Genomic DNA, 15,715 nt, shown 5'->3' on the forward strand with positions numbered 1-15,715 from the left:
ATCTCATCTTTCTATGTCAGTTTCCCTGCATCTATAGTACAACCAAGATTAATAGCTTGCTTTACAAAAATAACAGTAATAAACATAATAGTCTGGGGTATCTTCTCACAGAGGAGACTACCTGCATTGCCTAGGGACAGAAATGCTAGCAGCATGTCATTTTTCCTTTTTTTGTGTACTGCCTAGAAGAACAAGGGTTTTGAGTTGGAGCCATGTCTATTGCAGGTCATAGGAAGCCAAGGGAAGCTGCCCCTTGGAGTGGGGAAGTGAAGTTTCACTCTGTGGCATCTACAGCCTTGACAAGGGTCTGGAACATGTTCTGTGTTATGCACTGCTAAAGATGATGACCGTGGTCTCTTTATTCAGCATCAGGAAATCTATGTTTTGTACAGAAATCAAATCATATATAAACCTAGACAACAGCAAAAAGTCTTAGTATTTAATCTTTATGGAAGCAAGAAATTTTTTTGTTAACAGAATGTCTGCCACAACCGATGAAACTGTAGTCACTGCCTGTTTTCCTGCTGTTTGCTTGTTTGAAAACTCCCTTGATCTCATGCTCCCACCAAATAGAAAAAAATTCCAGGAGCATTTGCTTTAGGCTGGCAGCACACCATGACTACAGAATGAATTAATTCTGCTGCCCTCAGAAACTGAGTCATTATACCCATGGGTTTGGATTTTAAGTGAATAATTAGGAATTAAAGTATCTTTTTGGTTCAGAAACACAAATGTGCCATCGAATATATTTGTTACAGCGGGGGTAAATATTACATAAACCTTTGAAAAAAGGTAGTAGCTGCTTTTAGTCTATAGAAATGGGAATATCACTGGAGAGAGCCTCTAAGACATATGTTACCATGGCAACTAAATTCTGAGTATGGAAAAAAGACCAGAAGAACTATTGGTGTTCAGATATGCCTTAGAAATGCAGAGTTGAATGTTTCAAGAATATATATTGTATGCATGCTTTCTGCCAAAGTCATTCCAATGTCTAAGAATCTTAGCACCCTTCAGGTTGAAAGGGACTTGAGGAAGAAGGAATCTAGCATCAGGTTGTTTCTCAAAGGAGGGTCAGTTATGAAAAAAGACCATCCAAATCAAGGCTTCATGTACACAGGTCTTAAAATTTCCAAGGCAGAAAATTCCACAACTTCTCTGGGTAGCCTGTGATAAGCTGTTCTCAGACACCGACAAGTGCTGCTAGGTTCCTCCCAGCCCCAAGCCTCCTTAGGCTGAACAAGCCAGCTTCCCCAGTCTCTTGCACAGGGTGTGTGCTTCAATATATGTATATATGTTGTTATGTATATGTTATGTATATATAAATTTGGAGTCTTGACTTCCACATTAAAATTTACTCAGAAATTCTGAAAGAGGTCTAATGACCATCATAGGTCAATACTATTTTCTAGTGGAGAAGACATGGAAAACATGGAGATTTCAATCCCTCTCTTTCAATCCAAACTATTCTATGATCCTATGGGGTTTTTTAAACAGTTGTTACTAAATACGGTCTTTTAGATTAAGAAATTTTTAGAAATATTTATGAGTTTTGTTTTTTATTAGTTCTCAGAACAGTTAACAGAGTAATTGTTAATTTAGGTATTTTTTCCACATAGTTGCCTGTCTGGACACAAAATATCTTTCTACTTTTAGTCCCTGAAAAGGCCCTTATCAGTGGCAGAATGCTATCGTATTTAATTAGGAGCAGAAAGAAAGCAACTGATGTGTGTAACATAGTAAACATAATTTAATTTTTAAATGGCTAAAAGTGAATATTGCAGCAGCTGCCGTATCACAGTGACTTTCTCTCTAATTCTCCTTGCATTTATCTGGAATAGAAATATAGTACTATTATGCTACAGTCTTTGGCTGATTTTTCTTATCAATTAAAAAAAAAATAATTCTTAGAGTGTATGTGGTAGAGATGGAATTCTATACCATAGTGATTTTCATATTAGAATAAATAGGAAGACAAAAAGTATGTCTTTAGAAAAGTACAAGAACTATGTATCCAACTTTAATCTTTTTGAAGACTTTAATGGTCATATGAAATTGATAGCTTTTCGTTTTCAGAGTAATCCATAAATTAACAAACAGCATCAGTGAACTTGAATGTATTTTCTGTTTGCTTATACCATCATCATATACATCATCATCTTATGCTTTCTGATTTTCCATACCATTTCCACTTATGAAGCTTTTCTTTCTTTGCTGCTCATTTTCTGTGCTTGCCTGACTTGAGAGTAAAATCATGACTCAGAATGAATGATCATAGGAACACTTAGAAAATAGGCAGAAATTTTGTCTCCTTTATAGGATCTTTGTAGGAAGGAAGAAGGTTTCTTGCAGGATAACTACTGAAACATAAATATCTGCAGAAAATTGAAGAGGTTTATAGACAACCAGAGGCAAAAATGCAGCAACAATTGTATATAAAACCTCCTTCCATGTGGAAGGGTTTTCTTTCTTTTTCTCTTTCAAGATGTGTCGCTACTTCATATTTTAATTTCTGTCGTTTAGGTTTCTACAAGTATGCAAGTGGTTTATGAACACAGGACTGTCAAATATTTATCTGTATGTTCTCTGTAGTGACTTACAGTACTCAGGAAGCAGGTGTCATCCTGTCAGGTGCATGACTAATATTGTTTGATTTTCTGCTAGCACCTTGAGTATATGTAGTTATATAGCAGTCTGAACTAAACAGTGACAATCTTTTTTACAGAAATTTAAAAATAAAAAGTAAGTACAGACAGCAGAAAATGTTTTTAGAAATGCAGAACATTCAATCACAGGGCAACACATGACATTTAGGGACATAACTGTTTAAAAATACTGCAGCTTTTTTTTTTCCTGTAACAGGTAGCCAATATAATCATTTTCCTATGCCTGCAATGTGAAGTTTTATTCATATTTGAAAAGCTTTTATCTTATAAAGTAAGGCATTGTGGACAAGTGATGTAAACAGCAATGTCATATTAAATGATTCACAGGCTTAGGCTCCAGATACCCAAAACAGAAATATGTTTAAATCTCACATGTTGCAGAGTGTAAGCTGGATAAATCTTCATTCAATTTTTCTTTCTCAGTCCTGAGGGTGACATACACTAATGAGCTAATTTAACTTTTTATTTCAATATGGAAAGTCCTAAGAACATAGGGGCTTTTGCCATAAACAGACGCATTTCCAATGGGTATAGTTCTGACTTTTTAAGTGGAATATTCTCTTTCTGGTCAAATTAATATTCATCTTAGCAAAGCATAGCTTTGCTAAAAAAGTTCAGCATGGTAATTTGCCTGTAATGTGTCACAAAGATTATTGTGCCTGTCATAAAAAGTGGCCTTTGTGCTCAGTGTGCACTGGTGAATATTTTAGTTGTCACCTGAAATTTCAAGCAGAGTAAATTCCATGTAAGTTCTACTGTCAGTCTACATCCTGATTTTCTCCTAAAAAGCTACTAGAGAAGAAATAACTTTTTATTTTCCTTCAGAAGTATCAAAGAAACAGAAATCTACATTTAGCATTCATGCAAAGTCACTTTGGGAAAGATGCTGCTGACTTTAATTCACTCATTATTTGATTTATAATAATTCTAAACCATATGATTTTTAAACCTATTTAATGAGGTTGATTTGGAAGAGATCAATTATATATTTTTTGAAAGGAACAAATATGTCCTGTTAGACTTTTGCTTTAAAGCCAAGCCAGCTGTGTTTTAATTATGGTATTGTTAGTTGAAATTACAGTCGCCAGTGTGCTTCTGATATTTAAACTCTTGATCATAGCTTTGAAAACATGGATCAAGGAAACAGCAATGAGTCACCATGATAAAAAGGATTCTATCGAAAAGCATAATTAGCTACATTTTGATAGACTTTTTGAAGGAAAACAAATTTATGAATGGTTTTATTTTTCCTCTTTTTATGATTTAGAAGACTTGGTTTAAATATAAATGTTAAATCAATTCAGGACCTGTTGATTAGTAGCAGTTACCAAAAAGAGGACTGTAATCAGTAAACTTCTTTTTTTAAGAAAATGCTCTTCATTCGGTGTCTTTGAAGACCTTTCAGCTGTAGAAAAGCAGAATGGGGATAATCAGATGAAGGAGAGGTGTTGAAGTTGAGTGGTTGTGTTTTGGGGTGTGGGATGTTTTTTTAAGACTGTTATGATGCCACAGACAACTCTTCATTTTTACTAAGTCAACTCTGAATTTTTTAATTTGCAAATAGACAGTATTCATATGTGCTAAAAAACTTCTGTTGAAAGTGTTTTCATTTAGCTTCTTAAAGCTACTTTTGACAGCATATTATTTCTGATAATATTAATGAGTTACATTCAGCATCTAGAGAACTTGTTTTAAATCTGCTTGGCCACTAGACCTAATTCCACTTTTAACACTGAGATTTCAAAAGCTGAAAAGAAAGGCCTGGACTAGGATGTTTCTCTCTGTACTTGGTGTTGGGAGGCTTACCTCGAGTACTGTGTCCAGTTCTGGGCCAGATATCTTTTATAACAGGGAGATAATGCCCATATAAAGAAAAGTAAAGAAGATACATTTCCCAGATATGGTTTTTGATAATACTTGAGCTAAATGCCATCCCTGATGCTTTAGGTCTTCTTCTCTGTAAGACAAGTATGGAAATCAAAGGCTATTCAATATCACTTAGTGCCCTTCCTGAAGAGAGTGCATGTTTGTTAGAATTATTGTTTTTCTTTTTCTTCTGCCTTTTTAGCAATTTGTTTAACAATTTATTGCCTTTTTTTCCTTCTTCTTCTGATGAACCAGGACTGGGAATTCCCATTTCCTTACTTTTTAAAAAATATATTTCTGATATATTTTCCAAAATCAAAATAAAATACAATTAAGAAGGCAGCATAATCCTTTTAATCACCTAATTATTTTTTCTGTCCTCTCCTAAACTGTCTTTTTGAAACAGATCTTTGCATCATTTATTAAGAAGGCAATTCCATGTGGCAAATAAGTTAAAAGTAATTGGATGAATTTAATAGATTAATGTACATAAGTTGGTTATTACAAGCTTGTGAGTCTGTTGCGGGCCTCAGGATAATAAGAATGGAGACACCGTAGTTTGAGATGGCAAAAACAGTAAAGACTTTGTTGAGTGTTATAGGTACATTCCATAAGAAACAGTTACATTTAGAAAGGATTAAGTGGAGAAAATAAAGGGCTGGAAAAATTTAAAAGTTGGTTTGATGTTTAACTTACATCTCAAAAACTTCTTCTTATGTAGGTTGCTACTTTGGGATTGTGATGATCGGAGCTACAGCTACTACATTGAGGTTTCAACAAATCAGCAACAGTGGACCATGGTGGTGGATCGCACAAAAATTTCCTGCAAGTGAGTTTAGTTTTTTACACTCATTTGCATAAATTAAGAACTGGAAGCTGGGATTTTTGGTGGGTTTTTTTGTTCACTACTTATGTATATTACTGTGAAAAGAATGATCATTGCATAACCTGTGGATTAATGCAACACTTTCAGATTCAATTTCTTAAGATTAGTTCTGGATCTTCAGACAATCAGTTGGATTCTTCATTCATAAAAAGTCTGCCTACTATACCCTTGGTTTTGTGATCACTACAAGTTAAACTGTGTTTTTCTGGAGGTCACATGTTTATGGTGACCCTGGATGTCAAACCATCCTGCCTTGAGAAATGTGGTAGGAGAGGGAAGAGAGCATACTTGATAAAGGATTTTGCTACTCAAATGTCTTTCTCCCTTACCAAAACTCATCATTGTCTTGTATCACATCTGAGGAGAGTGAGGGTAGGGACCAAATCATAATAGACCACACGGTTGACAAAGCTTGATCTTGTCTCTGTTCAAAAGTAGAGTACTTGACTTATGCACTGAACACTCTGCTTTTGAAAAGCACCCTTCCAGAGAAGAAGAGTGCTCCTTAAGCAGAGATCAAGAAGAGAGAAAAACTTCCATTTACATTTGAATATTTAAATCAGGAAAAATCAATCAGGCACGAATACTTTCCAACTGTATACTCTCCATTGGCTTTACTGCAGTTTCTGCTGATAAAATCCATTCCCCAAGTATGGATGAGTAATTTGGTGCTGAGAGCTTTCTTAAACCATGTGATGATGATTCAAATTCCTAGCAAAGATCTAGATGCTGGTCATAAGACTGAAATGACAGTCTGCAAATTCATATATTACATATCCAGAAGCCAGGTATGCTCAGCACTCAGTGAATGTTGATGGGATGTGATTTCCTGATTAAACCCCTGGGAAGCTCAGAATTATAAAAATCTTACATTTTCCCTGAGTCAGTTTTCCATGAGATGTGCTTTCTTTCTTTGGACAAAATTCAAGTCATCAGCTTATATGGGGCCAGCCCCACCCATCTTCTACTTGTGCCAACCAAAACAAAATTGATTTTACAAATTCAGAGACATTCTGCATTCTCAGTTTGTCACATAAAGCAAGAGAGTTATTCAGTCCTTTGTAGCAGCGCTGCTGACACACGTTTTTCTAAAGTTTATATTTCATCTCTTAACAAACAGTGTGACTCAAATGCTTTACAGTGCACTCTGGATGTGTTGGTGAAGGAGAACTTGACACGTCCTTTCAATGCCTGTAAAGGGGGGGTACTGATGAGCAGAAAACCTGGGTTCTGCCTGCAGGTCTGGAGAACGATTAAATCTTCACTCATTCTCAAAGGCATCTCAGCGTAATAGATAAAACTCATCTTTTTGTCTGCCTCCAGCAGTGGGAGCACTAAAAGGCTGAAACCACAAAAGGGAGAGAAAGAGATATCAGGAATCTTTGTGCACTTTTTCCTTTTACATTTTGATATTGAAAGCCTTTTAACAGTCCAAAGGAGCACTTGCTTAAGTATGCACAGTGTAGGTGAAATTGCTGATAGACTGCCCAGTTCAAATATCTTTTCACCATGTTCAAACCAAGCTTTTTTGCTTTTTTTGTTATTTTCCAAGCCTTAGCCTTGAGCAAATAAAGATACATCCCTAAAGTAAAGATAGCTACCTTCTTTGGGTATACTTCAAAATCTTGATTCACAACATAGATACTCTGGAAATTCTCAAAGCTGTGGCTGCATGAACAATCTTCATGTGGATTAAAGAATTGCATTTTGCCTAACTTCTTGCTCTGACAGATGTGCAGTCAGCTGGCATTATGCCAGTCTTTATTCTTGAAGTCTACAGACACGGAGTGTCCTAGCATTGTCTGTATCTGCTTTAAACAGATAAAAAGACCTGGTCATGAAGCTACCAGAATTCACTGGCCATCAAATTTCACATGATTTCTTTGCATCTGATAGCATTTTTTATATTCAATTTATATGTCTTGCCTTTATGATCAGAAATATAGACTTGGGTTTTTTCAGTCAGGTATGATTTGCAGAAATACTGAAGTTACTTCAGCTCAAAAAATTACTTGAATTGTAACAGCAGATTGATAACCAAGTATATGTATCATATAAATATATGCAGTAATATCCATAGTTTCAATATTTTTTCTCTAATAAATATGTTAAATATATAAAATGATATATTACTGCCACATGCCACAAATGTTAGGACTGGTCTGTAAAGAAAAGAGCATTGTCATTTCATACAGTGTGTAATTACATACAGTACTGGCACACTAATTTTTTTTTTTCTGAAAAATACTGAAACACAGTATGATCTAAAAAAGCCATACTCCTAGTGTTTAAAAATAGTGGAATGTAGAATAGAAGAGACATCATCATTCAGTGGCTCATGTGCTGAATGAAGGCCCTCACCTAAAATTGTTGGGTAAACATTCAATGTGGTGGTAGAGATTTCTTAATGAAAAGGGAAAAATTGTACCAGTCACTGCCTATGACTGGTGAAGAACTATTTTTTGGGTTAGTTTCTGTAATTTAAAAAAAAAAGCTCAAATTGAAAACCTGGGGATAGTTGCCATGAAAACAAACAACTTGTTTTCACTTCAGACAATTTTAACAGTGACAACAAATAGAAAAGGTAGATTTGGATCTTAACCAAAATTAACAGATGCTGGTAAAGTGGAGGTGGTACAGTTTTCTGGTTTACTATCATGGTGTAACAGTGAAGATACTCCTGCTGGATGCAAAGGATTTCTTTTTTATCTGTCTGTCCTTCCTCTTAGCATTACATTGATAGTTTTAGTCTGCCTCTGAATACCTTCTGTTGCTGGTTTACAGGCTCCCCAAGGAAAAGGAATGATCAAACTGAAGCACTGTGCTTGGGTTTGACTCAACATCAGGTTTAGGTAGACAGTTGTAATGCCTACATTTGGCAATTTTTATTAACCAGACTAGATCATACAGGGATAGAAACAACAGTACCCTCATCTCTTTGTTCCCTGTATGGTTTTGAATGTTGTGCTCCTCTCTCCACTTGAGTGAAACAAAACAAATCTTTTGCTAATTTGTGCTCCAATTTTGCAGCTAGTTTTTTATCTCAGCCAAATCCTATTTTTTTTTAATGAATATTTGACATCCCAGCCTGAAATTAACTAATCCTCTGTTGATGTAAAAATTGTCTTCACTTAGACTTGTGTCTTTGTTTAAGGAAAATAAGAAGTAGGTATGTCCTTCCATGGGATTGTGGTTGCCCACTTGACTGCAATATACATACTGGAGATGGAGTGCAATATAAGTGATTGATAAGGTCTTGAAATCCTGAGGTTAGCCTTTCTGGCATTAGTTCTGTGTTTAATATATTGCTGTAGACTGAAGAAAAATAACTCACTTGCTTTCCAATCTAGAAAATCAAAGTGGATGTAGTGAAAACGTGGGAGAATTTCACAGGGGCCCACATTTGAAAAGACAGAATAATTCAATGAGAAAATTTGCATTACTAGTAATATTTCCTATTCATTTTCCTGTCTTCAAAGATGTGTGGGTACGACTTCTTCTTGTGAATAAGACTTTTTGCCTTCACTGTTTGCTGCCTGGCTTTATGGCTACCTGTTCTTGCAGTGGAGTTAGACTACTGTGGAAGTCATTAGCCTGCTCTCTTGCAAGTGTTCTGTGAGGTCTCCAAATAATTTTTGCTCAATTGCTGGCACAAAGGGGAGGATGAACTGTCTGCTGAACACAGACCTTGACAGACACCTTTGATAATCGGGAAGTGGAAGAAAAAACTGTGAGAAAAAAATTAAATTATGTTTAAAGAGCGTGTATTGGTTTTGGCAGACTACTGAAGCATGAACTTCCCCTTTAAACTCTCAGTGTGCTGCTTTAGGTTGTTTTAATGGCATTTTTAATGTAGTATTTTGTGTAAATTAATAATTCAGTGCTCAAAGGCGGGAAGTGACAGGCTACTCCTAACCTTTTCTTCTCCCAGTTTTAAAAGGCTGAAGAAAAAACTGGATGTCTGTTATCTTCACAGAGGAAGCTTGTGTACCTTCCCTAAGTGAAAGCCAATTTATGCATACTGGTTGTGTAATTGACAATTTTCACATGCTCTGTGGAGGCTATTTTTTTTTCTTTTCCACAATAAGCTGTTTTTCTCTACACAGTATGACAGTAATGAAAAACAGTCATGTTCCCTTCTATTTTTAAAAACATTTATGATAAGTGAACTTGAGCCTGTTAGTGTTGAACAACAGAGACTTGCACTTGTTAGGAGAATTTGCTGACAGAGTCTGAAAGTCAAATGAAAAACAAAAGATACCAAAGGCCAGTAGGAGAACCAGACCTCAGAGTTAATGACACTTCTGATAAAATAAACCCTGCAAAGACAAATACTAAGCAGGCTATCACGGTGCTCATCAACTCAGTATCAGTCTTCAAAGTTCTCTGCTTTGTAGTTATTATGAAATGGATCTAATCCCTTGGCAGCAGGCATAGTATGTTCTGTCTATTGCTGTGATGGAATTTGAGAGACAATGAATATTGGTTTTAGATGGACAGTTCTAAAGCAGTTTGTATCAACTGTCTGTATGGCTGGTTGAGATTTTCTCATGGCAGGCATTACTTGATTTCCAGGTTTGTAACATACTGCATTATACATATATTTTTAGTTCTTTGTTATTCAGAATGTTCTGCTGTTACAAAACTGTAAAAGCTTACAAACTTAATTTTACATTTCCATTGCTTATTGAGCTTTTATTGTATAATAGCTATTTCAATTCTCAGTTCAGTTCCCTTCAAATTTTTTTTCTGTAGTTCATGTATAAATCTAATCAATAGTTTCACATGAAACAACCTTTGGAGTGTGGATGCAAAATTTATTATCAAAATTTACTAACTGTCTTCTGATTTTTTTTTCAGAATAATTTTCAACTTTGAGATTTTTGCTTTTGTCTACTGTTTCATATTTCTTCCTCATGACATATTATGTGCATTTCAAGTTTTCATTCACTACTGTATTTTATTTGATGATAATTCACAGGTAAAGAACATCTAGAGAGATCTAGATCATGCACTTAACAGTCCTAAACCACTTTCCTGATGTACAGAAGTGTTTTCCATGTTGTCTGAGGATTTCTAGACAATTCTACTATTATTGCTATGTTCTTAGCAATAATAGTAGCAAACTCAAGTTGGGATTGTTTCCCTGGGTATATTTTTGTGAAACCAGGTTAATATCTATCATGATATGATTATTACTTCTGCTATGGAGATAATATTTGAAGTGTATGAATATCTTTCCTGCACAGGGCACATTATGTACTTATATTTGTAGTGTCTTATATTTAACCACAAACCCAGCAGTTTTTTATTCCTGTCCTCTTCTAGTTCCTGCACTTCACTGTATGATCCCATTTCTAGAATTCCCTTGCATCAGTTTTCATTCATCATTATTCTCCTTAACTACTTCCACAGAAATGTTTTCTTGCATAGTAAAATGGCTGGAAATTTTCTCAGCTCTCTTTCCCACTGCCTGTATGCCTGCATCACATTTCTTCTGTTGTTTCCCATCAGTTTTGCATGCATCTATTGTCCTGTCATACCTAGAATGAGAAAACATTTTTCCTGATTTCTGTGTAGTCCTTAATTCTGTCTCATGCCTGAGCCTCCCAAGTGGCCAGGTAGAACAGGACAAAAGGACCTGTTCTTGTACCTCTGATGTCAAGCAGATTTTTTGACCATACTTTGTCATATTTGACATGAAGTTAATTTCACAGCAAAACTCTTCTTGTACCTCTTCTTCTGTCCAATGGAGTATATTTCAACTGTGATTCATCCTATTTATTTCACATGAAGCAAGTTTCACAGCAGCTCTCTGAAATCCAGATGCCTGCTCCAGGGTTGCCGAATTCACTGTGGCCACATTCATACAATACAAAATGAAATATATTCAAGCAAGATGTCTGGGAAATTGCTACACTGTGAAGCTCAATTTCAAGTCTCACTTCACAAAAATAAACTAAGAATTCTCATTAGTCTGTTCATTATCCTGGTAATAATGCCTACTGGAACAAGTCAGACAGATATAAAGGGTCATTTTGTGTAATTATTGAGCTTTTAAGCCCTGCATGATAGAGGCATTGAAGTACATATTTTTCCCTGTGTTTATATGCTCACATTTTCGAATTATTCTAATAAGGGGAAAGAAGAAAGACTCCAGCTTCACAGTGCTGTCTTATTAAGCACAAAGAATTAAGATTTCACAGAGAGAAACCAGAGTTTCCATTTTAGAGCATTAGGAGCCTCTCAGCATTGTAGAATTTCTGCATCTAACATTTCATTTGCTAGTTTTATTTTAGATTATTCTAGCTTGATTGAAGAAGCATCTGGCTTCTTTAAAGTTACATTTCTTAGCAGCAGTTCAGGATCACAAGGTTTTCAAATTGTTCATTTGTCTTTTCTATTTTTCCGCTTCTACCTTCAGTTCCTCGTGTTTGCTTTTCAGCCACAAATATACATGGAGCTTTTGAACAAGCCTTCAACAGAGTAACAAGGAGCTGCACACTGCAGTGTCCTATTCTGCCTTAAATGTTTTTCCATGTTCTTGTTCACTACAGCTCTGCATGTACCATATTCATTAAAGTTTTGCCTTGTGACTGCCATGGTCTCAGCTCCTCTTCACGCACATTGCTGTGAGGAGAGTTGTGAAAACACCACAGTAAATCTGACATCAATTTGGATATTAGCTCAGTTCTGCCTCAGAGAAAATAAGCAATACCAAATAATACCCACAATATCACTACGTGTTTCTTTTAAGTATTGAGTTTTTCCCCTATGCCAGCAAAGACATGAATGTCTCTTTGGAGACCAGCAAAAATTGGTAAATTCAGAATAGATATACGTATTGCTATTGCCATCTAGAAAAAATACTTTTAAGAAGAAAAGGCAATTCAGTATGTGTAAAATATTTGTAGCATAGTCCTCTATTCAAACTAAAAAATCAAAACGGTCATTTACTTTCAAGAATTATTATTATTCTCTTGTGGCAGTACATTGGCTTGCATTCACAGTCTTAAATTCTCTCTCTTGAAGATGTCTGTGTGTGCATGCATATACCCACATGCATGTAGGCATGCATGCACCCTCTCAGCACTTGTATGAATAAGTATTACTACAAAAAAGTTATCCAAATTGTACATGTCTCCTGTGAAACTGGCCCATTTATCTGCCTGAGATGAGAAAGGAATGCCTAATACCTGAACTGTTGTTTTGTGGCTATGTTTGTTTACTTTGAAATTCATTGTTGCTTAAGAAAATAAATTAATGAATAAGAGATACCCAAATAAACTAGAATGTAAGGGTTTTTTTTTTTGTCTGTAGGCCTTTCTTACAGGTAAAATAATTAAACAATACAGCAGCTGTTGACATCTCCTTGTACTGACAGGAGGCCAGTCAGTTAACATGTCAAATCAAGAGGTTTGCCCTAATTTGGTTGTTGATATTCAGGACCTAATTTCATCAAAACTCTGAAAAGTACCTATTTGTTTATGCTAGCCTAAACAGGTATGATCTTTAGGGTTACAAATGTTTTGCATTGAGATTCATGCAGTATTAAGCCATTGATTTATTCACAGTAATGTTTTTATGAAGACAGATTATAACCATGATACACAAAGTCAAAGAATTACTGTATCTTTAAGTTCATCTTTTGAGGTCTTCTGCGCTGTGTGCCATGTGGTCTATTTTTTTAGAATAATGTTTTGTCAGTTTGTTTCACATACTTAAAGAGATGATGCTTCCATTTTGCTCTTTGTTTTTCTATTACACTGAATTCCCACAGTAAGAATTTTTTATTTCTCAATGACAGTACAGAATATCGTCATATTACCTAATTTCATTTCATTATTTTTCTTCTATACCTGTAAACTAATTTCTTAATGGATTTCATATATGTCATGTACCTATTTATTAAATCATTTTACGTTTTTCCTGATACTTCAGTTGCTACGCAAACAAGTTTTGCCTTTGTTTTGTGCTCTTTCATCCTGAGTCATGTTTCCTTTCTTTTAAAAATTCTATTAGTGAAATTTTACTCAGTTCATTCTCTGTAAATTTTGAAGGCAGAGAGTTCCCAACTAAATACTAAAATTCAGTTTACCAGACCCTATGTTCTGAGGGATTTTCATTTCTTCTGTTCAAAAAGTAACAGAAAAAGAATGGTATGTGTTACTTTTGTCTGTCTTGGCTCACTTCACTCTCATGTCTAAAATTACTGCAGTCCTGGATTCAGGTTCAGGGTTTTTAGTGGGTGAGTTTCAGTCTGAGGTCACAAGGCTTTCCTTTCTGACACTGAGGTTAATAGATAATTCAGTGTGGTAGTAGAAAGGGTAACAGTTTTCCTCCCTTCCATTACCAAACCTCACTATGCTTGTATTGCTGTTGGGAGGAGGCACATGCTGATTTACTTTTTTCACTATTTTATTCTTCTTAGAGGCTGTGGTTCAATTTACTGCATTCCTTGGAGGTTTGACATGTCAATTAGATGTTATCGACTGTAATAGAAGAGCGGTTGCTGTAAATGTGAAGTTTTTACGAGTGGGCCGTGAAATTACACCCAGGGGAATGTAAGAGACAAGTGCGATAAATAGCGTTAGTGTACATACTACAAAGAAACTGATTAATAGGAACCTCATATTCTGCCTCATATCTCTAAAAGAATTGCTTATATATTTGTTTTTAATCAACTTTTCCATTGGTATGAAAAGTTAGATAATAAAAGTAGCCTACAATCTCTTGTAGATCTATGGGGACAAGAAGTCTTCAAAGTTGAAAGCATCCCATTAATTGTATTATTGGGTTTGCTATTGCATTGGATGGCTTTTCATATCTTTGCTACCACATCAGGTGGTATTGCTCCTGTGTGAACATCAGGAGCAATAACTATTGGTAACAAGTAAGCACAAAAAACCCAATTCAGCCTCTGGGATTATGCAGACTTGTCATGTGCATGTATGCTCTGATGTACACAGAATGAAGATGAACTCTCAAGTTACTCCAGTTCACAGCCTTTGTCTGCTGTCAGCTTCATCTGCCACTGCCAATCCCCAAAGATGTGTGTGTAGGTACTACATGCACAATTCTTACTACAACATAGAAATTTGGCTTGTGGCATTCTGCCAGTTTCCAGCAAATTGCTAATAATTTAATTTTATGTAAGATTTTAAAATATAAGCTATATTTTGGGGAATAAAGAAAGATGACTTTTTGAAACTGAAAAAAGGTGTAAGCAAGCTAAATTATATCACAGAATCACAGAATCACAGAAATTCTAGGTTGGAAGAGACCTTTAAGATCATCGAGTCCAACCCATGTTCTAATACCTCAACTAGATCATGGCACCAAGTGCCACATCCAGTCTTTTTTTAAACTCTTCGAGGGATGGTGACTCCACGACCTCCCTGGGTAGATGATTCCAGTATTTGACTACTCTTTCTGTAAAATACTTCCTCCTTATTTCTAGCTTGCATCTCCCTTGGCGCAGCTTGAGACTGTGTCCTCTTGTTCTGTCTGTTGTTGCCCGGAGAAAGAGACCGACCCCCAGCTCACCACAGCTACCCTTCAGGAAGTTGAAGAGGGTGATAAGGTCACCCCTGAGTCTCCTTTTCTCCAGGCTGAACAACCCCAGCTCCCTCAGTCGCTCTTCATATGGCTTGTGTTCCAAGCCCCTCACCAGCCTCGTTGCTCTCCTTTGGACACGCTCAAGCATCTCAACGTCCCTCCTAAAGTGAGGGGCCCAGAATTGGACGCAATATTCAAGGTGTGGCCTCACCAGTGCTGAGTACAGGGGAAGAATGACCTCCCTGCTCCTGCTGGCCACACTGTTCATGATACTGGCCAGGATGCCATTGGCCTTCTTGGCCACCTGGGCACACTGCTGGCTCATGTTCAGCCGATTGTCAACCAGCACCCCCAGGTCCCTTTCCTCCTGAGCACTGTCCAGCCACACTGTCCCCAGCTTATATCGTTGCAGGGGGTTATTGTGGCCAAAGTGCAGGACTCGGCACTTGGACTTATTGAACTTCATCCCATTGGATTCTGCCCATCCCTCCAACCGTTCCAAGTCCCTCTGCAAAGCCCTACGTCCTTCTAACAGATCCACACACGCTCCCAGCTTAGTGTCATCTGCAAATTTGCTAATAAAGGACTCTAAACCCTCATCCATGTCATCAATAAAAATAATGGGCTTATGCAGTACAGAAATGCCAGCAGTTGCCTACATTGGTATGTGGAAATATTTGAAAATTGATTGCTTCGTTTAGATAGAAAGATAATTATTACATTCAGTTTTCCAATTGTT

General features: G+C 36.3%; 1 protein-coding gene across 1 annotated transcript in view; it reads left to right on the top strand.

Moving 5' to 3' along the window:
- The window catches only part of BTBD9 (BTB domain containing 9), a 116,529-nt gene that overhangs the window by 80,484 nt on the left and 20,330 nt on the right, over positions 1-15,715 (top strand). The window contains exon 10 of the mRNA XM_066546546.1: positions 5,254-5,361. Coding sequence (XP_066402643.1) covers positions 5,254-5,361 — 108 coding nt within the window. The remainder of the gene's footprint in view (positions 1-5,253; positions 5,362-15,715) is intronic.

This window comes from Molothrus aeneus, chromosome 3 (assembly GCF_037042795.1).
Source record: "Molothrus aeneus isolate 106 chromosome 3, BPBGC_Maene_1.0, whole genome shotgun sequence".
NCBI classification, from domain to species: Eukaryota; Metazoa; Chordata; class Aves; order Passeriformes; family Icteridae; genus Molothrus; species Molothrus aeneus.